The 25,466-nt window shown below is 35.3% G+C and overlaps 5 protein-coding genes across 11 annotated transcripts; 3 read left to right on the forward strand and 2 right to left on the reverse strand.

Moving 5' to 3' along the window:
* The first annotated feature begins 516 nt into the window (after positions 1 to 516).
* Positions 517 to 2,356, forward strand: LOC140804928 (UDP-glycosyltransferase 86A1-like). The gene is made up of 2 exons (XM_073161086.1): positions 517 to 1,099; positions 1,378 to 2,356. Exons 1-2 carry the CDS (start codon positions 565 to 567, stop codon positions 2,274 to 2,276), a joined length of 1,434 nt encoding a protein of 477 aa, XP_073017187.1. The 5' UTR covers positions 517 to 564; the 3' UTR covers positions 2,277 to 2,356.
* Positions 2,357 to 3,872: 1,516 nt separating this feature from the next.
* Positions 3,873 to 7,702, forward strand: LOC140804419 (UDP-glycosyltransferase 86A1-like). Of its 5 annotated transcripts, none has more exons than XM_073160434.1 (7): positions 3,873 to 4,520; positions 4,935 to 5,818; positions 6,161 to 6,255; positions 6,329 to 6,557; positions 6,658 to 6,719; positions 6,834 to 7,204; positions 7,293 to 7,702. In XM_073160434.1, exons 1-3 carry the CDS (start codon positions 3,989 to 3,991, stop codon positions 6,239 to 6,241), a joined length of 1,497 nt encoding a protein of 498 aa, XP_073016535.1. In that variant the 5' UTR covers positions 3,873 to 3,988; the 3' UTR covers positions 6,242 to 6,255; positions 6,329 to 6,557; positions 6,658 to 6,719; positions 6,834 to 7,204; positions 7,293 to 7,702. The 5 variants fall into 5 exon arrangements, with proteins under 5 accessions (XP_073016535.1, XP_073016534.1, XP_073016538.1 ...); XM_073160433.1 differs by having other exon boundaries at positions 6,346 to 6,557; XM_073160437.1 differs by having other exon boundaries at positions 3,874 to 4,520; positions 6,165 to 6,255; positions 6,346 to 6,557.
* An 813-nt stretch (positions 7,703 to 8,515) lies between these two features.
* LOC140804714 (uncharacterized) lies at positions 8,516 to 11,026 on the forward strand. 2 transcript variants are annotated; one of them, XM_073160808.1, is made up of 2 exons: positions 8,567 to 8,847; positions 8,967 to 11,026. In XM_073160808.1, exons 1-2 carry the CDS (start codon positions 8,804 to 8,806, stop codon positions 10,489 to 10,491), a joined length of 1,569 nt encoding a protein of 522 aa, XP_073016909.1. In that variant the 5' UTR covers positions 8,567 to 8,803; the 3' UTR covers positions 10,492 to 11,026. The 2 variants fall into 2 exon arrangements, with proteins under 2 accessions (XP_073016908.1, XP_073016909.1); XM_073160807.1 differs by having other exon boundaries at positions 8,516 to 11,026.
* A 605-nt stretch (positions 11,027 to 11,631) lies between these two features.
* LOC140805086 (OVARIAN TUMOR DOMAIN-containing deubiquitinating enzyme 12-like) lies at positions 11,632 to 17,639 on the reverse strand. Its single transcript, XM_073161272.1, has 11 exons — positions 17,481 to 17,639; positions 14,821 to 15,230; positions 14,558 to 14,724; positions 14,228 to 14,301; positions 13,635 to 13,689; positions 13,323 to 13,397; positions 13,140 to 13,213; positions 12,998 to 13,046; positions 12,819 to 12,903; positions 12,483 to 12,539; positions 11,632 to 11,901 (listed from the first exon to the last, which is right to left on the reverse strand). The coding sequence occupies exons 2-11, from the start codon at positions 15,134 to 15,136 to the stop codon at positions 11,840 to 11,842; spliced, it is 1,014 nt and encodes a 337-aa protein (XP_073017373.1). The 5' UTR covers positions 15,137 to 15,230; positions 17,481 to 17,639; the 3' UTR covers positions 11,632 to 11,839.
* A 3,427-nt stretch (positions 17,640 to 21,066) lies between these two features.
* On the reverse strand, positions 21,067 to 24,817 carry LOC140804736 (serine/threonine-protein kinase PCRK1-like). Of its 2 annotated transcripts, none has more exons than XM_073160840.1 (5): positions 24,420 to 24,817; positions 23,133 to 23,522; positions 22,332 to 22,592; positions 22,044 to 22,166; positions 21,067 to 21,856 (listed from the first exon to the last, which is right to left on the reverse strand). In XM_073160840.1, exons 2-5 carry the CDS (start codon positions 23,520 to 23,522, stop codon positions 21,338 to 21,340), a joined length of 1,293 nt encoding a protein of 430 aa, XP_073016941.1. In that variant the 5' UTR covers positions 24,420 to 24,817; the 3' UTR covers positions 21,067 to 21,337. The 2 variants fall into 2 exon arrangements, with proteins under 2 accessions (XP_073016941.1, XP_073016940.1); XM_073160839.1 differs by lacking the exon at positions 24,420 to 24,817 and adding an exon at positions 24,009 to 24,404.
* Between the last annotated feature and the right edge of the window lie 649 nt (positions 24,818 to 25,466).

The raw sequence follows: 25,466 nt of genomic DNA on the forward strand, positions 1-25,466 counted from the left end.
TCATACATATATAAATATATTAATATTAATTTAATAGGATATTCGGATCGGATATGAGTAAAATTCTTTAAGATCCACCTATATTCTCATACCGTTACCCATTTATTTAATCAGATAAAATTCCCATCAATACAATCCTCCATTCAGGTTAGGTATCTGATTTTCATCGAGTGTAGATGAAATTGTCATCCATATCCAACACAACCCTATAAATATTTTTTCGGGGCAAAAAATGAATATATTTCCGTCGCAGACTAATCTCGAATTACTTACACGAACGGAAAAACAAAAAAAGAAAAAAAAGAATTTAAAAGTAAGTTGCGTTGCATGCGAAAGCTACCACAAAAAGGAAAATTATATTTTGCATCCTAAGCACAAAAGGGCAAATTGTATTTTGCATCCAGCCGGCAGCAAGCGAGAGAAAGCTGCGTTTGCAGCGAGTCCAAAAAGATATTTCCAGTGATTTTTTGACTTTGTGGAATAATTTCATTCTTTAATCAATATAATCACAATCGCCATAGAATTTAATCAACAAAAATTACCCGTTAATGCCATAGAAAAAATATGGCTGAAACACTTGAATTAATCAGGCCTCATGCAATCTTGATTCCAATTCCTTACCAGGGCCATATCAATCCACTCGTTGATCTAGCTGTTAATCTTGCTTCAAGAGGCTTCACAATCACATTTGTCAACACACAATACGTTCACCACTTGTTATCAAAATCCCATAATAATACAGGCACAGACAACAGCGATCTCTTCTCCGAGGCTCGTAAATCGGGCCTAGACATTCGATACACGACGATCAGCGATGGTTTTCCTCTGGACTTTGATAGGGACACAAACGTTTACGAGTTTTGGGAATACATGCTCGAAGATTTCGTAGTTGTAGTCGATGAGTTGGTGGGAGATATAGTAAGATCGTGTGCATACAGACCATTCTTGATTACGGACACTTTTAATTCATGGCATGCCCGGATTGCGAAGAAGCATAACATGGTTAACGTTTCTTTCTGGACAGAGCCGGCTTTAGTGTTTGCTCTGGAATATCACTTGGAACATATAAGAAAAAATGGACACTATCCGCCGCCAAAGGGTACTGTTTCTTTCCCCTCTTTATGCTTTTTCTTTTTGGCTTTTATTATGATTTATGAGCATTTATTGCCCAAGGATCGATGTGTTTAATTGGGACAATGAATTAAACATGTTATTTGGTTTAAGTTTCTTGATTTTGGTTTCTGGGACCTAGTGACTTCCGGGGTTGTTCAAAAATGTTTACTTAGAAGTTAGTAAAGTATATTAGTTTTTAATAATAATCTTTCTGTAAAATCTTTTATAATTAGTTTTAAAGAAAATCTTTTGGGAACTTTCCAGAGAAGAGTGAAGACATCACCATAACCTACGTCCCGGGAGTGGACCCGATCAGCACAAAGGACTTGATGTCATTTCTCCAAGAAACGGACATAACAGTGGTTCACAAGATCGTGTTCCGAGCTTTTGAGCAAATTGAAAATGCAGATTTCATCCTGTTAAACACAGCTCAAGAATTAGAACCCAAAACGGTGCCAGCCCTCAACCAAATCCTGCCCACTTATGCAATCGGCCCCGCGATAAATTTCTCCACGAGAAACATCAAGATTTCCTCAACCCTAACACAACAAACAGAATGCACTGAATGGCTCCAATCCAAGCCTCCCGCCTCCGTTCTATACATCTCATTCGGCAGCTTAGTTCAAACAACTAAACAAGTAATCGAAGAAATAGCACACGGGCTTCTGCTTGCAGACATAAACTTCATTTGGGTTGTTCGAAAAAATGTCGTCATAGATTCTGATGCTACGGACGTGTTTCCTAGTGGGTTCCAGCAAAAAGTTAAAGAGAAGGGATTGATCGTGCCATGGTGTGATCAAGATTCCGTACTATCCAACCCCGGGATTGGAGGGTTTTTGACTCATTGCGGGTGGAATTCTGTGCTGGAAAGTATGTGGCATGGTGTCCCGATGTTATGTTACCCGTTGCTCTACGATCAGCCGACGAATCGGAAACTGGTGGTTGATGATTGGAAGATTGGGATTAATCTTTGGGATGGTGAATCTATCACGAAAGAAGAAGTTGCAGAGAAGATAACGAGGTTGATGTGTGGGGAATTCAGGGAGGAAAGCAAGAAAGTGAGGACTGTACTACGGAATTCTTTGGACGATGGCGGGTCTTCGGAGAAGAACCTTGAGCGGTTCATGGAGGATTTGAGGGATAAAATTCATGCATATTACTAGCTTTACGTGTATGTTTAAATCAGGCTTGTTCCTCTTTGAAAATAATTGCCATTGAATAAATTGAAGAATCTTATAAACCATCTGATTAATTATACAAATTTAATCTTTACTTAGGACGTATATTCAAGCAGACGTACAAGTTTAAAATATATAATCTTTATTTAATATATATCATACACAAATTCATACAAGTTGTCCAGTCTCCGATCGATGCTATGACGGATAAGTTATATTTTATATAATGTAATTTAAGATTTTGATATTATCAACCTCCAAACCACGTGGTACGTGTCAAAAATGAACGGTCAAACCTTGACCTTAGATATATGTGAACTTTTGTACTATATATTTTTATAAATTAAAAATTATGAAATCTACGAGAAGGTTTTTATTTACTAGGTCTAGGAGACAATAGAGGTCGAATCCCTTGTTAATTATAACTAATGGAGCCAATTCAAAATAAAAAATATTTAATTAGTAAATTAATATCATTAAGAGAAAGATTTGACAAATATGTCTAATTCTGCTCGCCAGAATTTGACTTCCAAATTTTTTCGATGAATAATTACTTAAAACTATTATTTGTAATATCATTATTTTCTTTTGTATAGTAGGATATATTTTCATCAAACAAGCCAACAACGAAAAGTATTGGCAAATAATTAGTTAGCAAATCCATATTTGATATTAGAGTGGATATTATGTGAGACCGTATCTTGATTTGTGAACGGATCAGCTCTACTTCATATTCACAAGATCAATATTTATCACCTGAAAGGATAAAACAAAAAATATATTTCCTTATTTTTTTTTTTATAATGAAGATTTAAATTATTTACTGAATGGTTTTTCATGGATTAGTTATTTCGTGTGATTTTTATTTTCCATATTATAAAAAAATGTTTTTATCAAGAAATGAAAATGACTCCCCGGAATTTTTTTTTTGTTCAAATAGCACGAGCATACTATTTTTCTTCAAACTACAAAATTTTGTTTTAAAAAAAACTGTCGATGAGTCAGATGGATATAATGATTAATCTCAAGTTAATTATATGAAATTATTTTTCCCTGTAATATTTCATGGTACAAAAAAAAAGACAAAACATATTTTAAAAGGATAAAAGTAATTATGAAACTATTTTACAGTATCAGTTTTGTGAGAAAAATCTTTTATTCGATCCAATCTATACAAATAATATTATTTTTTATATTAAAAATTTTATTTTTGACTATAGTTAAGAATTATTCTTATATGATCATTTAACAAATCAATTTTGTGAGATGACACCGTCGTATAATCAAATGGACTCATGTGATATGTATAAATTCAGTAAACATATGACACATCTCCACCATTCTAAGATAGGTAAAAACTTATGTGAGACGGTCTCACGGGACAATATCTTATTTGGGTCACCCATGAAAAAGTATTACTGTTTATGCTAAGAGTGTTACTTTTTATTGTGAATATGGATAGGATCGACCTCGTGAGACGATCTCACGGATTATGATCCGTGAAACGATCTCACATAAGACTAACTCTTTAAAATAATATTCTAAGTCTTAGCCACTCGTAAACCACCCCCATAGTCCACTCTCAGCCAAAAGATGACAGTCAAACTTTTTGTGGAATCATTTCATTCTTTAATCAATTCACAGCAACCACAATTCATCATCAAATCTAATCAACAATTAATCCCACCAAAAAGAAAATGGCCGAAGCAGTTGAAATCAGGCCTCACGCAATCATGATTCCAGCCCCTTATCAGGGCCATATCAATCCACTGGTTGATCTAGCTCTTAATCTTGCTTCAAGAGGCTTCACAATCACTTTCGTCAACACGGAATTCGTTCACCACTTGTTATCAAAATCCCACAAAAACACAGGCACAGATGAAATCGATCTCTTCTCCGAGGCTCGTAAGTCGGGCCTAGACATTCGATACACGACGTTCAGCGATGGTTTTCCTCTTGATTTTGATAGAGACGCCAACGTTGTGGAGTTTTGGGAATACTTGATCCAAGATTTCGTAGTTCATGTCGATGAGTTGATGGGAAATATAGTAAAATCGTGTGATTACAAGCCGTTTCTTATCACGGACACTTTTAGTTCATGGCATGCCGAGATTGCGAACAAGTATAATATGGTTAATGTTTCGTTCTGGACACAGCCGGCTTTAGTGTTTGCTCTGGATTATCACTTGGACCTTCTGAGAAAAAATGGACACTTTCCTCTTCCAAAGGGTACTGTTTCTTTCTCCCGTTTTGGTCTGATTATGAAATAATTTTTTTGCCCAAGTATGTATTTATTCATTGGGAGAACTAATTAAGTAGGTTCATTGGGTTTAAGTTTCTTGTTTTTGGCTTGTATCTCTAATTACTTTTCTGCAATTTTGATTTTTTTGTTTCAACTTTGGATATATTTCCCTGGAAATGTTTACTTGATTGGACATATTAGAGCGACGCCAACAACACATCAATTTAAACAAAACAAAATTAAGATGTTGAAACCGAAATTTGAAAAAATAAAACATCAAAATTACAAATAAACAAACATAAATATCTGATTTGTAAATTGTCCTTCATTTTTTAATAAATTTTTTTTTGTAAAATTCTTTATAGTATTTTTTCAAGAAAATTTGATGAGAATTTTTTCAGAGAAGAGCGAGGACACCGTAACCTACGTCCCGGGGGTGGAACTGATCAGCACAAAGGACTTCATGACATTTCTCCACGAAACGGACATAACAGTGGAGCACAAGCTCGTGTTCCGAGCATTTGAGCAGATTGAAAATACAGATTTTATCCTGTTAAACACAGTTCAAGAACTAGAACCCGAAACGGTGCCAGCCCTCAACCAAATCCTGCCCACTTATGCAATCGGCCCCGTGATGAATTTCTCCACGAGAAAAATCAAGATTTCCACAACCCTAACACAACAAACAGAATGCACTGAATGGCTCCAATCCAAGCCTCCCGCCTCCGTTCTGTACATCTCATTCGGCAGCTTTGTTCATTCAACTAAGCAAGTAATCCAAGAAATAGCACATGGGCTTCTGCTTGCTGACATAAACTTCATTTGGGTTGTTAGAACAAATGTCGTCATAGATTCTGATGCTACGGACGTGCTCCCTAGTGGGTTCGAGCAAAAAGTTAAGGAGAAGGGATTGATCGTGCCATGGTGTGATCAAGATTCCGTGCTATCCAACCCCGGGATTGGAGGTTTTTTGACGCATTGCGGGTGGAACTCTGTGCTGGAGGGTGCGTGGCATGGTGTCCCGATGCTATGTTATCCTTTGCTCCATGATCAGCCTACGAATCGGAAACTGGTGGTTGATGATTGGAAGATTGGTATTAATCTTTGCGACGGCGAATCTGTCACGAGAGATGAAGTCGCGGGGAAGATAAAGAGGCTGATGTGTGGGGAATTCAGGGAGGAGATCAAGAAAGTGAGTAGTGTAATGCGGAATTCTTTGGATGATGGCGGTTCTTCGGAGAAGAATCTTGAGCGTTTTGTGGTTGATTTGAGGGCTAAAATTCATGTATGTAGCTAGATTTATTCGTGTGATTTGAGCAAAAAAAATAATTGAAATAGATGCGTATACATTATCATAATTGTTATTTTTATTCGGAAATTGCAACTTAAATTTTTGAATTAAATTGCATTCCAATGTAAATTTCTACATTTTCACACTTATTCTCTCTTGACGTATCTTTGAACATAACATGTTTACTTAATAGAAATGGTCTATACAATAAAAAATGTTAATAATTATTCAAATAAATTGTTTAATATCTATATTAATGTTATTATATTGTTAGATAAGAGGTCTTTACAATGCCTAGTTTTTTGTTTCTAAGTCATATTCAATTTTTTTTTTTAGAAAGTCATTTTGAATTTTGCATTGGTGTTCCTGATGAAGTTGGTCGTCTGGAAGTTCTTCGAATCCACACTAAGAATATGAAGCTTGCAGTCGGTGTAAGTTCAAATTTCTTGAACTTTTGATTGAGTTATACAATTATTACTTTACACCATGACCTAGTGATATCAGTTTATCTGCTTTTGCAGGTTGATTTGGAAAGAATTGGCAAGGACAAACATGGCTATGTTGGTGCTGATTTAGCTGCTCTGTGCACTGAAGCCGCCCTCCAATGCATCAGGGAGAAGATGGCTTGGAAGACGATTCCATAGATGCAGAGATTCTGAACTCCATGGCTGTCACCAACGAACATTTCCAGACTGCTCTTGGAACAAGCAATCCTTCTGCACTTCGTGAAACTGTGAGTTTTGATATCATAATTTTTCGTTGTAGTTTGATCTTCTTTGAGTTTGAATGCTAAATCTAATAACATGCATCATGGGTGTTGTTGGTTGTTGAAGTTCCCATTGTCTCCTGGGAAGATGTCGGAGGCCTTGAAAATGTCAAGCGTGAGCTCCAAGAGGTACTTATTCTTCACATTATGATGGGCTATAACTTTTTGTGTGCTTACAACTTTTTGTCTATGAAAGTTTGAATGGTCTCTTCAACTTATCTTTTGACATCATGTGTCACATAGACTGTTCAGTATCCAGTGGAGCATCCCGAGAAGTTTGAAAAGTTCGGAATGTCCGTTCTTTTTATGGCCCTCCCGGTTTTGCGAAGACTATGCTGGCTAAGGCCATTGCCAATGAATGTCAAGCAAACTTTATAAGTGTCAGGGGTCCTGCGCTCCTCCGCCCTGGTCGCGTTGATCAATTGATTTACATCCCTCTTCCTAACGGTGAATCCCGCTATCAGATTTTCAAATCTTGACCACGGAAATTCCCATTATAAAAAGATATCAACCTGAGAGCCCTAGCTCAGTACACTCAAGGCTTCAGCGGTGCTGACATTACTGAAATATGCCAACGTGCCTGCAAGTAAGCCATCAGAGAGAACATTGAGAAGGTAAATATTTTTTACTATCCATTTTTGCGTTCAGCGTGTGATTATTATTAATAGGCTGAAATTTCAAATGTAATTTCTTGGTATGAAGGACATTGAAAAGGAGAGGAGACGAAGCGGGAATCCGGAGGCCATGGAGGAGTATGGTGAAGACGAGGTATCGGAGATCAAGGCAGCTCATTTTGAGGGTAGGAGCGTCAGTGATTCAGATATTCGGAAATATCAGGCATTTGCTGACTTTGCCAGCAATCTAGAGGATTTGGAATAGAGTTCAGGTTCCCTGAAAACAGTGCTGGTGCTGCTGCGACGGACCCTTTTGCAGTTCCCAACAGTGCCGCCGCCGATGCGGATGACCTGTATAGTTAGGTCTGGCTCTCTTATAAATTTAGCGAAGCCCTGCAAATGTGGGCTTTTGCCGTAGTGATTGAATTGGTGCGCATCTTATGATGTTATGGGTGCACTCGACACGCTCTTCTCCATATTTGTTGGATGAAATACGATCGTTCATTTGGTAAGTTCGATCCTGGGTGTGGACGGCAGTGCCACACCCAGGATCAATGGCTGGGATTCAATTTCATGGGGAAATTTTTTTTTTAAAAAATAAAAATTGGACCAGAAAAAATTCTGGCCCTTGGATGTACCCCTGCAGGCACTGCCTGTAGGGGTAGGAAGGAATAAACCCGTTCATTTTCAGTCATCATTTCCTTTTTGTCATCGTAGGTAAAATATTTCAGTTATTCCCGTGCTTGTAGTCAGGGTTGGTGTAGTTAGGGGGTTTATTTCATCGTACACAGACATTGCTCCATGATAGGATGGATGATCAAGATTTATCCATACATATATATGACCTACTTTTTTTAAAAAAAATTGCATATGTGACAAGATCTTACTCGTTGAAATGAAGTGAGAGGTAGTGCCTACATAAGTAAGATCTCATTAACCGTAGTTAGGGGTAGATGTGCTTAGCTAAATCATATTTTATCAATTTACCAAATCAAACCTTCATTAATGATATGATATAAGTAAAAATCAAATAAATAAAAAAAAAGCTTTCATGATTTTTATATTAAAATGTAACCAATTTTGATTGGTTCGAGTTCAATTTAATTTAGTTTATGAAAATCATATCTTACTAGTAGCTCAATGGACAAAAGTTACTACTAAAATAACAATTAGATCAGTGAAGCAACAATCGTCTTTTTGATCGGTACTACGGTCCGATTATGTTTGAGCTATTAACCGAACCGTGAACAAGTCTAAATTTAAAACAACATCGATAAAACTAATCAGGCTGAAACCGTCATTCTTTAGATGGCCTGCGAAGGACTTTTTGAGGTTAGGAGTTTCTTTGCTAAAGTAATGATTATTTAATAACTTTAAATAATTCATTCTGCAACGCAGTTAGTTCCCCGCCGGCCTCTGTTTCGGCCCAAGTGCGGAGTTGGTTCTCCATGTTTCGCCTGAAATTTAGCCTCGCCGCGAAGCAAGTTTTCAGCCCCAACGGTTGTTCAAAATCGAATGAAGTAGCCGCCAATTTAATTGCCAAAACCCGGATTAATTCAAGCTCTAAATCCCTCCATCTCTCAGCATCTTTGATATCAAATGTCAATTCCCGCACAACCAACCTCGTATCATCGAATCCTCGGGTACCTGCTTCTTCTTGCCTGCGTTTTTTCAAATTTGTGCGAAAAAACCTGTCTGAAAATAATCAAAAACAGAGTCTTGAAGCTCGCATAACCCTAATTTTACGGTTATTTGGAGTTAGGAAATTTGCCGAGGCCAAGAATCTATTGACTTCCGCTGTTGCTGAGAATCTCAGATGCCCATTTTCGGATATTGCTTTATCGGTGAGTGCGAATTGCGAAAAAATGGAAGTTAAAGCTAAGTTTTTCGATATGTTATTCAGGGTTTACGCTGATAACAGAATGATTCCCGAGGGTTTAGAGGTTTTTGAGTACATGGTAAATGAAGGGTTCCAGATCGAAGAACGTTCTTGCATGGTTTATTTGGTTGCTTTTAAGAGAAGCAATCAATTCGAGCTGCTGTATGATTTTTTTCAGAGGATGCAGAAGTATAATGTTAAGATTACAGTTTATTCCATGACAATTATGATTGATGGATTGTGTAAAACAAATGAAGTTGATAAAGCAAGAAATTTGATGGATGATTTGATTAACAGAGGTGTTAAACCAAATGCATATACCTTTAACACTTTGATTGATGCTCATGTCAAGAAATCAGATTCTAGGGGTGTTGAAGAAACCTTAGATGAAATGAAGAAATCTGGGGTGGATTTCAATGTTTCTACTTATACGATTTTGATCCAATGGTGTTTGAAATCTAGCAAGGTTGAAGATGCGCAGAAACTGTTTGATGATATGAATAAGAAGGATGTGCCTGCCGATGTCCATGTGTATAGTTTGATGATGAATTTGTATGGTAAGTTGGGTGACCTGAAAAGGGCATTTGCATTATTTGATGAGATGGTGGACAGGGGCATTGTCCCGAATTCCCACACGTATGGATCTTTGATACATGGCTTGTGTAAGACAGGGGAAATGGAGGCGGCAGAAATGTTGCTCAAAGATATGCAAAGGAAAGGAGTAGACATGAATCGGGTAATTTTCACTACATTGATAGATGGTTATTGTAGGCAAGGGATGATGGATGAGGCTTGGAGACTGCAACGTGTTATGGAGAGGAAAGGCCTTGAAGCTGATGTATATGTATATAACATGTTTGCTAATGCCTTATGCAGATCATACCAGCTTGAAGAAGCTAAGATATTGCTATTGTCTATGGTGGATAAAGGTGTCGCACTAAATACTGTTGCTTACACTACTTTGGTTGATATATATAGCAAGCAAGGCAAATTTCAAGAAGCAAAGAGAGTGTTTATTGAGATGGAAAAAATGGGGGAGAAACCGAATGAAGTGACTTATAATGCTTTGATTGACGGATATTGCAAAAAAGGTAGGCTCAGAGACGCATATATGCTTAAAAAGGAGATGGAAGATAAGGGGCTGACGCCAGATGTTTTTACATATACATCTTTCGTACACGGGGAATGTATAATCGGTAATGTCGACGAGGCTATAAAATTGTTCAAAGCGTTGCCAGTAAAGAACTTGATTCCGAGTGTGGTAACTTACACAGCATTGATATCAGGGTTGTCAAAAGAGGGGAGATCGGATGAAGCTTTTGTGTTTTTTGATGAGATGAAAGCGAGCGGTTTAACACCGGATGATACTGTGTATGCTTCCCTTGTTGGCAGCCTCCATGGCACTTGACTGAAACTAAGATGTGATAGTTGGTTCCTCTGGAATCGGATAAATGACTAACCTGTCAAGAATGGTGGCAAACACTCTTGCTGTCATCAATCAAATCTCTTGCTCCAACAAGTTGGTGTAAATTATGGTCAGCCAATTGGCAGAGCATATGATTTCTTGAAACCGCATCTGAGTGCATGTATGCCTAAGAGAAAAATATTTATGAACCAGCCATTCTTTAATGAGATGATTTTCTATCGTCCTTTAACATCGGACTGATCATCCTGAACGGTGGCACAACAGTATAGGGTTGGATTCAAAAATTCGGGAGCATTGGGACAAAAGGGCGATTTCAATGGTTTTAGAAGGTGAAACTTGGCATATATTTGCGGTTTGTTTCTTTTCTGCTTAGCATCTTCTTGTTATCCGCTCACTTGGTGCGAGGCTTGCATTGCCTATCACTCAATTCATGAACTGTGTTGGTTTGCTGTCTTAAAATTCGAGTTGTGTAATGATTTGATTTTGGAAGGAAGTTGAGGTATGAATTCAAACAACACTTCTAATATGAATTTAAAATACATCACAAGTATTATTGAAATGATTAGATTTGAGATAATTTGAAATCCATTTCAATTTTATCTATCCAAACAAGTAAAGAACTTAAAATTCATTAATCTAATGGCAATCTCATATCTTATTTTTCTATGTTCTAAATCACACACTGAATATTACAAGTTTACAACTCGGGAAACCACAATTTATATTACTCGCACTTCCTAAAGCAAATATGAAATTCATAAATGAAATTCTAATCAATGTCTAGTTGAGTCAGTTATAGTCAGATTTTGTCTTGACTTGTAGTCATTAGTAGTCTGAGTAAATTTGTAAATTTATTTTCCTTCTTAATTCTATAGAGTTGAAAGAAGTAATAAAACAAAACTAGAACTGCTGATGATGGCCATAAGATATCTTTGCACATTCTAATATATATGTACCCTTTATTACGTGGACAATTTTGACTGTCGTACACTCGTACTGATTCTTATATTCATGTTTTAGCTTCCTACCTAGTTTGATTTTCATACTGAACTGAAGTAAATTCGACGAAGTAGGAATGAAACACGCAAACAAGAACTACCAAAATTGAAAACTCGACGGTTTGAGGAGTAAGGAGTAACTTTAACAAACCAAGCATAAAAACTAAAACCATGTTTCAGAAAGTCATTTCTAATTGAGTGAATGGTAGCATCGCCAAAAATATGAAGTAACAAAAAAATATATATGACCTTCGCCGTGATTAATATACAGCCTAAGCGAGGGTGCGGCACTATAAAGAATCGGGGTATACAACTCACAAGATTAATAATTTCTAGTGCTGATTTCGGAAGTTCCACCACTTTTTCTTCCTCTTAAAATCAGCTGGTGGCAAATCTGATCAATGAAGATTATTTTTCTGAAATTAGCATATATATATATATATATATATATAGAAACATGAAAAGCTAGTCATTTGAGCTACTATCGACGGTATTAACTTGATAACATGAGGCGGGGTGGGCCTAATATATGGGACAAACAGATACAGTATCCCCTGAAACTCATCAAGTTTCTCGTACCGCTCCTGATTATTAGTATTCAGTCAATATATTTCACGCAAACAACTTGTTGGATTTACCGAGTAAAGATTGCCATTTATTCGGGCTAATTGCAGCACCCATGGTGAAATGTTAAAAATACATAAAACCCTCTAAAAAAATTAATAGATTAATAAATCCTTTCATTAAAAAAAAAAATCAAACACATTTCACTCTTATGTTATAAAAATTCACACATTTACCCTCTGTTAGGGTGTTTTATGCCCGATTTTTAAAAACACTAGGTCTAAAATGCTATTAATTTACATATAGTTTTTTTTTTTTTTTATAAAGAGTGTTGATGCAATTAACCCTCATTTATTCCCCATTCTAGTTTGAAGCATTCTATCGAATCAGGAGATAAAAGAGAGAAATTACCTCCTTGCGGATAGATTGAATTGTAATGCACCTCAGCCCAGAAGCTCAAATACACGACTGCACGAGACATGACCAAAATGTTTAATGACTGGCACGGGACGTTGAAGCAGATTAACATACTTGAAAAATCAAACAAAATAAAGAACTCCTCACGGACTATTTTTGGAAGGCAAGATGTTCAATGTTCCCATTTTTAGGATATAGAAATCAACATCACACAAAGTATTTTGCTGAATAAGAGAGTTGTGAGATCCGAACTTCTTATTAATCGGTATGAGGCAATCATGATTAAGTAATTCACAAGATTTACAATGTATAGAATCATTTAAAAGTAACCTCGTTTTGACTTTTGGTGTTGGGGAAGAATCTCGATGTAGCAGGTGTCCTTGAATGAAGTAACTACAAGAATCCTGACACCGTACTGTCAATAGGAAAATTGCTTCAGATCAGTTCTAGGAAACATATTCTTTGAAATATAAAATCCAAATATAACTAATGTGTATGGAAAATAATACCCAATCCGCAGCTGCCTGCAGCGTAACATGGTCACCCCATTCTCCACTTCTGATTTAATGGTTAAGCAGTGTAAGCAACAATAATGTTCATAAGAGAAGCATTAAGAAGTTAACATTTGAAGGCAAAGTTTTTCCATCATACTCAGATATTCTCTTCAAGTACTCAGCATAATCCATTGGAACATACCCCTCGTACATTTCTGGATGAGCTTTAAGCTGACAATACCAAATCAACACATAGCAAGCCATCGGTTTAAGATAAATAACGTAAAAAAATTATTTGAAGAATACCAGAGACAGGAAGAAAGAGCAAAGCTACAATAACCTGGCAGGTAACTTGTTGTCTCACGAATTTGTGGTGCTCAGGGGTTCGATAGAATTGATCTGATAAAGCACGAAACTGTAGCAAACAGAAGAAAACTGAAGCAGAGTTAATTTATAATACAAATAAATATACAACAATGTCATTGAAATTTGTAGATATGTAAAAGTAGAAGGTGAGTATATTAAAGCAAACATAATTATGTCCCCATACTTTTATGATCACATAAAAGGAAGATTACACCATACCAAAAAAGGTTATATGACTACAATACTATAAGAAAACACAATCATTGTTAAAAACAAATAGACTAACCTGACAGTTACCATCTCCTTGAACTCTGTGCTCAATCAAGTCGTATAACTTTAACCTGAAATATTCAGAACCTTCAAGTTACATCTCGATCGTACTTACTGATTAACCAACAAAATATATCTGGTGTAGACAAGATGTTCAATTGAACCACCATAAATAAAACACAGTTGGACTAGTACACAAGCGATCTAGTCACAACATTGTTTCAGTGTTAGAAGAAAGGAGAATTTAAGATAAAAGGAATAACAGCATCATGCTTAATAAAGCTTGATGAGAAGCAATATTCTTAATTCTTATGATTGAGCCTAGCATAACTCTCTACATGGCTGAAAACTTAGCTTAGCTAGGTTAGAAAGATACAAATAGTGGGTTTTAGCAGTCCCAAAGGGAAATTATACGTGAATAAAAAAAATCAATTCAAATCAGCTAAAATGAACTGGGGCACATGGGTAAGGAAGGATAAGTCAAGATATTCACAGACACACATATGTACGCATAGACGTAGAGGAAGATTCTTGACAACGGACTTGTATAAAAATTCACGATTAGCAGCTAAAATATGTGCAGGAAACAACAATAGGGAACTGATGTACCTGTCTAGTAGCCTTTGATGATCAGAAGTCGCTTCGTCAACTGAAGGTATTTCTCCATTAATTCTAGGAACATGCTGCATGAAATTGGTCATACACTTATTTCCTTCGGTTGTAACATTTTCTAAGGATTAGAATCTTGTTCAAGCACACAAAAGTAAAAGAGTTTGATGGCTAGTATTTCAACGTTTAAGTTTTCTAGACGGAATCAAAGACCTAAAAATGATTGATATTTTAGGAAATTCACAGTTCGGGGCATTGATCTGTCGACCAATGTGATATGCCACAGTGATGATTCCCACATGAGAGAGGACTTATGGGAATTATACGTACAGGAACAGGAAACATCTGGTACAACCTCTTTTCGACTTCTCCATCAATTTCAAACTCATCTGCTATTTCCAAATTATAAGAAGAATCATCACCACCGCAAGATCTATCACCAGGACTGGAACATATACTGCCCACATCACCATTCTCGTATGGGCCACCCTCAAGGCCTACAAATTTTGCAGGTTTTATCAGGCACTTACAATGATACCATCAGGTCCTTTGTATAGGGAGAAAAACAGGAATCAAAAGGAGCGATAGCATACCAAGAAAATAATTATTTGAGGAGTCATGCCAGTTTGGGACAACACTAGAGTTTTGTGAATATTCTTCACCAGAATGTGACAATTCGGGAGATTCTGAAATTGATAACCGTGAAAATTCTTCTTGGAAAAGAGCATGCGCAATAATCTCGTCGTTGTCGATGCTGACATACTCTGGATCACAATGACTATCTCTAATATACTGTTCGTGACAAATTCTTAAATCATGTCGAGTACTATCACCGTAGTAATTATTACTGAATATTTGGTCCACATTGAAAAAACTCCAAGGAGCAGCATCTGATTCCGGCTCATACATAATTACGCCCTATTTTGTCAGAGCTTGCGAACAGCAGTGCCCCTATTTATTAACAATGTTAATATCTACAGCCAGTAAGTTTGCCTTGAAACACCTGCCAGCCAAACAAAAAATGATTTATTGGGATAAGAAACAACATATCAACCTCAACAAGTAAGTTCTCAACAAATCACCATCTTTGAAGAAGATGAGATAGGTTTCTGTCGACTATCTACGAATTTTTTTAAAGGCGAAGATAATCAGTTTCTTGTGTTCAATTCTTGCATATTCATTGGTAGAAAAATAAGGTTGTAGAATAAAAATAATTATGCCATAGAGTACAAATCTTAAGACATTACTAGAGAATTCAATTACATACCAATCCAATTTAATTTCCAGCTACTATATTTTCCAAAAACAAACAAATGTATAGTGCATATATAAATCTAAAAATTCCCTTATCCTATTTTATTCACAACCAAAAAATGTTCAGATGAGTTACATCCGTCAAGTAGGTCAAACGTTCAAACACCAAGTTTATATATGCTTCTGAACTTGGAAAGTTCATATTTTGCAGGTGCTACGCTTAATAGTAATGGTGGCTAGTATTGACAATATACTTTCAACTCTGACTTGCACCATTTTTGTTGAGCATTGATCGATATATTCCAACGTCAAGACAATGAGAAAGAATAATCCCAATATGTGAGTCAAGGAGGAGGAGTTATGGGGCCTATTTAGATACATGCTAATGGGCTGGGCTAAAGGGATTAGTGGGCTGGTTATTAGATTATGTAGTCTTGTATATAATCACCCAATAGTTCTGTTAGCTGGTGATCGTCTTTTTCGTGTTTACTTCATACCTGTAATCAATAAAAGCTTTGCTCCGAGTTCAAAGTGGATGTAGGCATTAAAGCCGAACCACTATAAATCCTTGATATATGCTTGGCTGCTAATCGCTATAATTCTTGTTTCTACGATTCTTGATTGTTTCTAAGAAATCTTGAGGTTGTGGAAGTTTATTTTTCATAACAAACTGGTATCAGAGCCATGTTCTTAGTGCTTCTCGGTGGTAATATTATCAAGAATGGGAAACACTCACGTCGTGATTGAGATATTTGACAGAAAGACGGATTTTTCTATATGGTAGAAGAGGATGAAGGCAATTTTGGTAAAAGTGAAAGTTGTCAAAGCTCTTGAAGGGGAAAAACATATGTCAACATCTCTCACACTCGATCAAAAGGCAAAAATCTTGGAGCAAGCATACAACACTCTCATTCTACATCTAAGTGATCGTGTTCTACGTGAAGTAGATAAAGAAACCAGCGCAGCTAGTGTATGGGTAAAATTAGAATAGTTGTACATGACGAACTCTCTTTACAATCGAATAAAATCCATTGAAGACAACCTTGATGAATTTAATAAGATCATTATCGCCCTGGAGAATCTTGAAATCAACGTCGAAGATAGACATATGTTCAAATGATCACCCACAATGTTTGGTTATCCGTGACTGATAAATGTCCTCACAAGATAGACATGATGTTCAAGGAGTCAAATCACGTATAACCTATGAAAATGTTCACAACATCAACTTTCACTCAATTTAAGGCCCTGGTGAATGTTTCTTCAAAACTTAATTTTTCCTTCAATTTCTTAGTCGCCAAAGCGCTCGCATATCATTCTTTAGAAAAGAAGCCCAAAGCTCATTTTCTTATCCAATCAACGTAGACTAGCTTAGAGGTAACCAACAAGTATAAAAAATTTCTGCTGACAAGCCTGGGTATAGAAACATAAAGGTTGACTTTCAAAGTATGAAATAGTATTTTATCTTAACCTCGTGTGATCTTAACCTCGTGGAACCAACCATATTCAACGAAGAAGAAAAACTTGCATACATTAATTTTCCATCTCCCAATTACCCAAACACAGATCCAACCAATTTTTATACATTAATTTCATTCTCCTACCAATAAGAAACTTCAAAAACAAACCTCCCATGTAAAAAGTTGAAATCAATCAGCATAACTGCCCGTGTCCATAACATGCAAAATCAGACTCATTGCCGCATATAAATTAGATGTCCCCAAAACCAATTCTTTTGATCTCAGAAACGACAAATCAAAAGGTAAAAAATTTGTCTTAGAAAATCTAAACAAGAATTTAGAGATTTTTAAATTCATTTAAGCTGCCGTCGTCACATCCAAGCACATTAAATAGAAATAAAACAAAAGCATAACCGAGAAAAATCCAAAACTTCAGAACAAACCAATTCCAAATCTAAATTGAAAAATCAAACACAACAAAAACAGGAGATCACTCAATGCAAAACCATCAATCAAAAAAAAAGAGAAGAAAAAATCACCTCTGAGCTTCAATCAATCAACGTGCAGCAAAAGAGAATCACAACCCAACAATAGCAATGACGTACGAGAAGCCACAATTGGAAAGAGGAGAAAATAGAGGGTCGGAATTTAAGGGGGTTTATATACAATTGTCAAAGATCAAACAAGTTGTTGCGAAATGGGAGCGTAACCTGTTAGCGGAATGCCCGTTTGTATGCTCTTACATTGTTTACACACATTGCCTCTCTCCCTTTAGTTTAAGCAGTTCTTTTTCTTGAATGATTTACATATTATTTTTGGAAAAATTTGTATAAGACGGTTTCACACATCATATTTTGTGATACAGATCTCTTATTTGAGTCAACTATAAAAAATATTATTTTTTATTATGAATATCAATAGAATTGATATATCATGAGACAGTCTCATAACAAAACCTACTCATTATTTTTAAGCTTGGGAGAATTTCCGCAATTTAGGACATCTACCAATCTTTGAGCAAATTTGTCCTCTTTCAAGAGTCTTCTATTAATTTGTTTTGTCCGAAAATAATAATAATATAAGCAACAGTAAACGTTTTACTATACTCAATTATATTTGATTGTTGAAAATAATCGAATATACAATACTTTTTTGAAGGAAATTTTTATAATATATTTTTACATTGAAACATGCGACATGAAACAATCTATAAATTTCATTGAAAATAACAAATTAAGACATTTTCGGCGCTAAATATGGATTCGGCAGGTCGACCTCGGTGGCTCCAAACGTGTGGACGAAGTATATACGCATTTGAATTTCTGGACTTATTAAATTTCTCCAAAATAAATAAATAATATTTCGTTTCACGAGTCCAAAATACAATCATGACTTGGCATGGAATTCAGCAAATTCTTTATCCTTTCGGCGGCGAATCTGCACGACAAATAAACAATTGCAGGAAATAAAAATTATATTTATTTATTTAAATTCTTTCAATTCAAAATATTTCCTGCAACTTGCAAACCAAATGTTTAATATTAGGTTTTTTGTGAGATGTTCTCACGAATTTTTATTTATAAGATAAGTTAACCCTACCAATATTCACAATAAAAAATAATACTCTTAACATAAAAAGTAATAATTTTTCATGAATGACCCAAATAAGAAATATGTCTCACAAAATACAATATATAAGACCGTTTTACACAAGTTTTTGTCAATGTTTTAAGAGTGAGTCTCATGTGAGACCGTCTCACGGATCTTAATCTGTGAGACGGATTAACCATACCCATATTCACAATAAAATGTAATACTTTTAACATAAAAAGTAATATTTATTCATGGATGACCCAAATAAGAGATCTGTCTCACAAATACGACCCGTGAGATCGTCTCACGTAATTTTTTTGCCATGTTTTAAATACGAGCAACTCCAAATAGTGTCAATAATAATGATTTATGTTTAATAATATAAATAATAATCCGTGTCATTTGTTGCAATTTTAAACATGAAATTTAATTTATATTCAAATTTATATAGTATGATTACAATCGAATTTTTAAAAAATATAAACAACAGAAGATAAAATGTCAATTTTTGTCTCGTATGTATCGTTGGCGGAGAACCCAAACGTGGGCCTCCCCATCCTAATGTCTTTCATTGTCTTATTAATTGTTTTAGTTATAAATAATTTAACTGTATTATTAAAAATTGAATCATAGATGAAATTTAATAAATCTATACAAAAAGTTTTTTTTATATAAATAATTTAACTGTATTATTAAAAATTGAATCATAGATGAAATTTAATAAATCTATACAAAAAGTTTTTTTTTTAAAAAAAACAGCAATTCAAATTCGAGAATAAATATCGTATTATTTATTATTGTTTGATTTTGTTAATGTTTTTGTGTGTTTGATGCACTAGATGTCTCTTGAATGGTTTACACTGTGTACGCACTGAATCCTTTTTTTTTTTTTCTTTCTTTCTTCTTTTTTGAAATTCCACGTAAATTTTAATATGTTGCAACTTCGTGATTCATGCTTCCAATGCCTCAGTATTTATATTAGTGAAAGAATTTTAAATTTTAATATTAAAGTGAACTATTGTCGAGTGAGATATTATTATATATTTATTTATACAACCAATAATTAATTTTATAATTTTTTTAAAAAATTTGGCCTAATCCTTAACGCTTACCAAAAATCATGATGGTCTCTGAGACGAGTCAATCCTACCGATATTCACAATAAAAAGTAGTAATCTAAGCATATAAAAATAATATTTTTTCATGGATAACCCAAATAAGAGATCTGTCTCTCAAATACGACCCGTGAGGAAAATAGGAAGGAAAAAATATTACATTTAATTTTTGTTTTCGTTCACAGTATTAGGGCAAGGAGTGAGTCTCATATGAGACCGTCTCACGGATTTTAATCTGTGAGATGGGTCAACCTTACATATATTCATAATAAAAAATAATACTCATAGCATAAAAAGTAATATTTTTTCATGGATGACCCAAATAAGAGATCCGTCTCACAAATACGATCCAGGAGACCGTCTCACACAAGTTTTTGAGTCAGTTGTGTTTGATGATATGAGGTAGCGTAAGTTGAATTAATTTCGCGTGTGATAGCCACGGATTTTGACTATTTCGTGATGAAATTTGCATTTGCACGAAAACTATTTTTAAAAAAAAATTGACCATTTTTAGAAAACTGACTGCCCATATTTTTGTGATAAAACAAATATTTTTTTCCTGTGATAGGATACTGTAAATCACAGAAACGGACTAACTTCTAATATGTTTCTTGAATATTCTGTATGAACGAACGAATATTATATGCAACAATATACAGTAGAGAAAATGTATGTTTATTTTTGAGTTTATGATAGTATAACCTTATTTCATTACGAGATAGAAGTTTATTTATACTTTTTAGTTTTTCGAGGGTTGTAGAGGTCTTTTCGCAATTAATCGTGTCTCTTGGATGAGATTCAATCTAATCCGTCAAATCTTGATCTAATGGTGTAGATTGCATCCTATTTGGTGAGTCACAATCATGAATAACATTCCTTCTTGATCAGATTTAATATGGTGCGTCCATTAAATTAGACGACCCAAATCGCATATCTTCATGATGATCACAACCTTTGGATGTATATATAGATCTAACATATCTCAACCATCGACGACGACTTAATGATCTAAATTTAATCTTTTTGATCTAGATCATTCTATCTAGAACATCCGATCATCATCCAACGGTCCTGATCACACTCACTCTTGAATAATCACACCCTTAATCGTCACCCTTCTAAAATCATCTACTTGAAATGTCAATTCTAATTTTCAATTCAAATTAACTTTTATCGGACGAGTATCACTCGATAAAATTTGGAAGGCTGATGGACCTCAAAACCAGTTTTTCCAACAATTTTCCCTCCGGCGAGGTTTATGAGCGTGCGATATGTGGTCCTTGCATTTGAAATCATTTGTTCTTGAGATCCAAACTAGTAAGTCTCGAATGCAAAGGCTATCCCAGTTCAGTTACAAACTTGTACATCATTGATTACCGATCCAGGCATCTGTTATCTACATACAACAATCAGAAAATAATAATAATAATAATAATAATAATAATCTGGTTTCAGTGAATATTAAACAAGTTATTAATCTTGTTTCAAAGGCTAGAATCTCCTCTGCAGCTATTTGTTCTCTTTTATTTCCTTGTACATTGGAGTTAGGAGCGGACCGGAAACTCTGGTAGTAGCAATTTTGCAGAAATTTAGATGGGATTCATCTTCTTCCCGTGACCAAAGCATGCATGCAACCTTTGTTTCTTGCAGAATATTCACACGAGAATTGCTTCTAAAATCACAATCTATCAACAACTTTTAACGGCCTTTTGTGACCACACACGGACTAGCCATCCACCATCACCGATTTTCATATCCAAGATCCTCCTTTTACTTTTATCTTCCCGTTCTTCTTCATAACTTTTCGACAACTCTTTACTCTTCAAAGAGGGTTCCGGATTGCCTGTACCTATCGATGCCTCCAGAACTTGATTCACCATTTCCACAACTTCACTCATTTTGGGCCTTGTTTTTGCAAGTCTGGACAAGCAACGGTTGGCCACAAGTGAGAGTTTGTGGGCTGATTTAATAATATCTTTCTCTTCAATTCTTGGATCTATTATCTTCTGAAACTTCCTAGGATCAGATAGATATGGTTTTACCCATTCTAAAAGCTTTTGCTCACTTCTGGGACGGTTTCTATCCAATGGGCGTCTGCCTGTTATTAGTTCGTAAAGGAAGACACCATAGCTCCATACATCACTCTTTGATGTGAGACGACCAGTTTGAATGTATTCGGGAGCTGCATATCCCACGGTCCCCACAACCTGATATTGAGAAAGTATTTATCAAGCATGACTGTAACGACTCTACACATTTATAGTGAAATTCTCCCTTTCAAACCGAGATTATTTTCTCTGGATTTTGGGAGTTTCACAAAATTATACCAACTATTGTTATACTTCTCCCAAAAGACAGATGTAGGAGTCAACAGCACTGCATCATCGAGCTTACCGCAGTTGATACATGAGTTAGTCCTTCCGAAGGGCCCAACCTAGCCAATCCAAAGTCTGACAGCTTAGCATTCCACTGCTCATCCAGGAGAATATTTGAAGATTTGAAATCTCGGAAGATGATCTGAATATAAGAAAAGAAAAAAGAAAAGAAAAAAACCAGTCTTTGCATGATGATCCATGTTACAGATAGAATGATATATTCAAGCTCTAACCATCTGAATATACAAACAAAGGCCCTATGGTCGAATGACAGAATGAAAGATAGGGAGTTGCCATAAAAGTTGACCTGAAAGTCCATTTCTTCATGCAAGTAAGCTAAACCACGGGCAGCATCTAGAGCTATCTTAAGCCTCATATCCCAGGAAAGTGGCGTGACTGACCTAGCTGACAGATGGTCTTCCACGCTCCCGTTTGTCATGTACTCATAAATGAGAAGCCTTTGGATACCTCTTTCATCATCCTCTGCGCAGTAGCCTACAAGTTTCACGAGCTTTGGATGCTCAACAATACCAAGAACATTAACTTCTGTCACCCATTCTTTGTGACCCTGAAATTACACAGAAGGTTCCGCTCACCATTAAGAAACTCTTCCACAAATTTTTTTAGCTCAACTTTCTAAATTAGAGGCACCTGTGCAAGACACTCATATCTAATTTCTCTATTCTGTTTTTTTATAAAACTTATTTATATATTTAAGACAAACAAGAATTAATGTCTTGGAACCAATTTAGCTCAATTCATGGGAATCGGCACAACAGTTTTCTGTTTTAACAAACCCCTCACATGTGCCTGAGCCCGGGAATATATGCACGAAATTAAGACACAATTCATACATGTGGGCAATGGTCGATTATCGGACAATAAAGGCCCAAAAATAAGCAGTCAAGACAAACATAAACTGGATTGCACTGCACCGGTCTTGAGCTTGTCACCCACCACCTATTTTTAAATTCTAATACCATGTCAAACAAAACTTTATACCAAAAGCTTGAGCTCATGACACATGACATAACAATGATTTTATATTCAAAGTACGGAAAGAAATGGAGAAATCTTGAAAACAAGGAAAGCATGAAAGAGAATCTACCTGCAGTCCTCGTTTACCAAGTTGTTTCACAGCCACCTGAATTTTTTCAGATGGATTCTCTGAATTCTTGATCACACCTTTAAAAACGCATCCAAATCCACCCTCACCAAGTTTGGTAGTTCGACCGAAGCTTTTTGTCGCTTGTTTTATCTCTGAAAAGGTAAAAACTCGGAGATTACTAGGTCTATCAGACAAATTTAGGATTTGGCTTCGTCCTCTTGACTCGGTACTTGTATCTGATAAATTCTGAGAATTAACTTCAGATCCTGATTGCCTCATTTCTTGATCAGTAAATGAGGACAATGCTGAATTTGGTGCTGTGATCTTTTCCTCTCCCTTCTTCTCTTCATTGTGAAATTGAAAACATTTCAATGGATTAAACAAATCCATCTGCGAAAAAAGAAGAAGAGAACCTTCTTGAAGAAATCATCACGACATCACCAAAACATCGGTAACTTACCCCGAAAAATATAACAGAGCGACTCAAAATTTTAATAAAGTAGTATTCATGATTCTTTAAACCAAAGTGTGAAATGTTGACAACACAATCACATCAAACAAACGAATCTCCATACACATCATAGTTGACTTGAACAAATATGAAACCATGGGCTTGCCACTGGTTCAAGCTACAAAGGGCAAAAATGATAAAAACGCAACAAATGAGTTAAGAAGGTATAGGAAAGGAAAATCTTGAGGCAATATCATTGACAATACAACAGTTCACATAACAATAATTTCAGTAACTTTTATACAGATTCTCTATCTCACCTGTAAAAAAGGAAACAGTGACAAAGAATTTTACTTGTAATCGAATACAAACAGCAGCAAATCCCCAAACACCCAATTTCATACAGTGAAATAAATTTACATTACCATTTACCATGACTAACGATCATACATGGTCGGCTCGGATTCTTTATGTTTGTTAGTACACGGGGTAGCTCGATCCTAGTGAAAATCGGATATCCAACACGAGGTGGTGGAGCCATAAGAGTATAAGACTCAATACTATGTGGGATCAATCATACACAATCGTAAGTCTTGATCAAGTAACCACTGGATTGTCCAATAGCATCAATACACAGTGAATTTAGTTTTATACAAATCAGCAATACTACATAAAAAAAAAAAAAAACACGAGTCTTACGTTTAGGCTGATTACAAAAACCAACTATTTCCATGATTTCTAGTCTAGGCACTCTTACATTTTCTATCCAAATCACACAATAAATTCAAGAATCCAAATTAAATTAAAAGAAATGATATATATATCAAGTACTTTACCTCCGTAATCTGAAACCAGGGACTCGTATTTATCCTCAGTCTTTTAACACAACCCAGTAAAAATCCAATCTTGAACGACTGCTGAAGAGAATACTTCTAGCCGCAAGAACTCACCAAAGTCTTATGATTGAATAAACAAATAAATAATTGAAGGCCACATAATATTACAGGGACTAGACTTAAATCCACTCAAAAAATGGGAGGGGAGAAATATCGTTTGCATTCACATATATAAACGGCAAGTGAGGACCATAGACAGCACAAAATTGAAGGCCAAGTGTGAAGGCGGCAATTTAATACTGGAAACTTTGTTTGAGAGAAGATTATGACAAGGTAAGAAAGTCGTGGTCTTTGTTTGAATTAGTCACATAACATCCACCCTCAGGTCAAACGAGAGGGTGGTTGGGATTTGGATCGTTATCTGTTCTTGATATATAATAATACCCATGCTTTAGGTTTGTTTAATTTTTTTTTTTTATTATTAATTACAGGTTTATCAGATACCAGAGGCCATTGGATCTAAGTGTTGTATTTAGATCCAAAAGTTTGTGTTGGTAAAAATATTTTTGAAAGATAATATAGTATTTTATTAAATTATAATATTTAAAAAAATTTAAGTCTCGCATGATCGATATTCCTAAACATGATGTTTTTTAGGGAAAATTCTATTTTTTGCTCTATGAAATTTGACAACATAAAAATTCAAAATCATATGATTTTGAGTTTATATGATTTTGAGTTTTTATGTTGTCAAATTTCATGTTTAATTTGTATCTTTATTTGTTTAACAAATTTAATCATTTTTACAACTTGACATTGATCTGACATTAATACGACATCGATGTGAGGATAACGTATTCATCGACACATCAATGTTTCATATTTAAAAAATAAATAAAATTATCAGAAAATGCAAGATATAAAATAACGACTGGAATTCGAAAACAATACGACCAAAATTACAATGAAACAAATATAGGCGACTGGAAATACGATTTTATCTTGTTTTTTACACAACACTTAGCTTACTTTCGAACTTAATATCTA

The sequence above is a fragment of the Primulina eburnea genome, chromosome 11 (genome assembly GCF_022965805.1).
Source record: "Primulina eburnea isolate SZY01 chromosome 11, ASM2296580v1, whole genome shotgun sequence".
Lineage (NCBI taxonomy): Eukaryota > Viridiplantae > Streptophyta > Magnoliopsida > Lamiales > Gesneriaceae > Primulina > Primulina eburnea.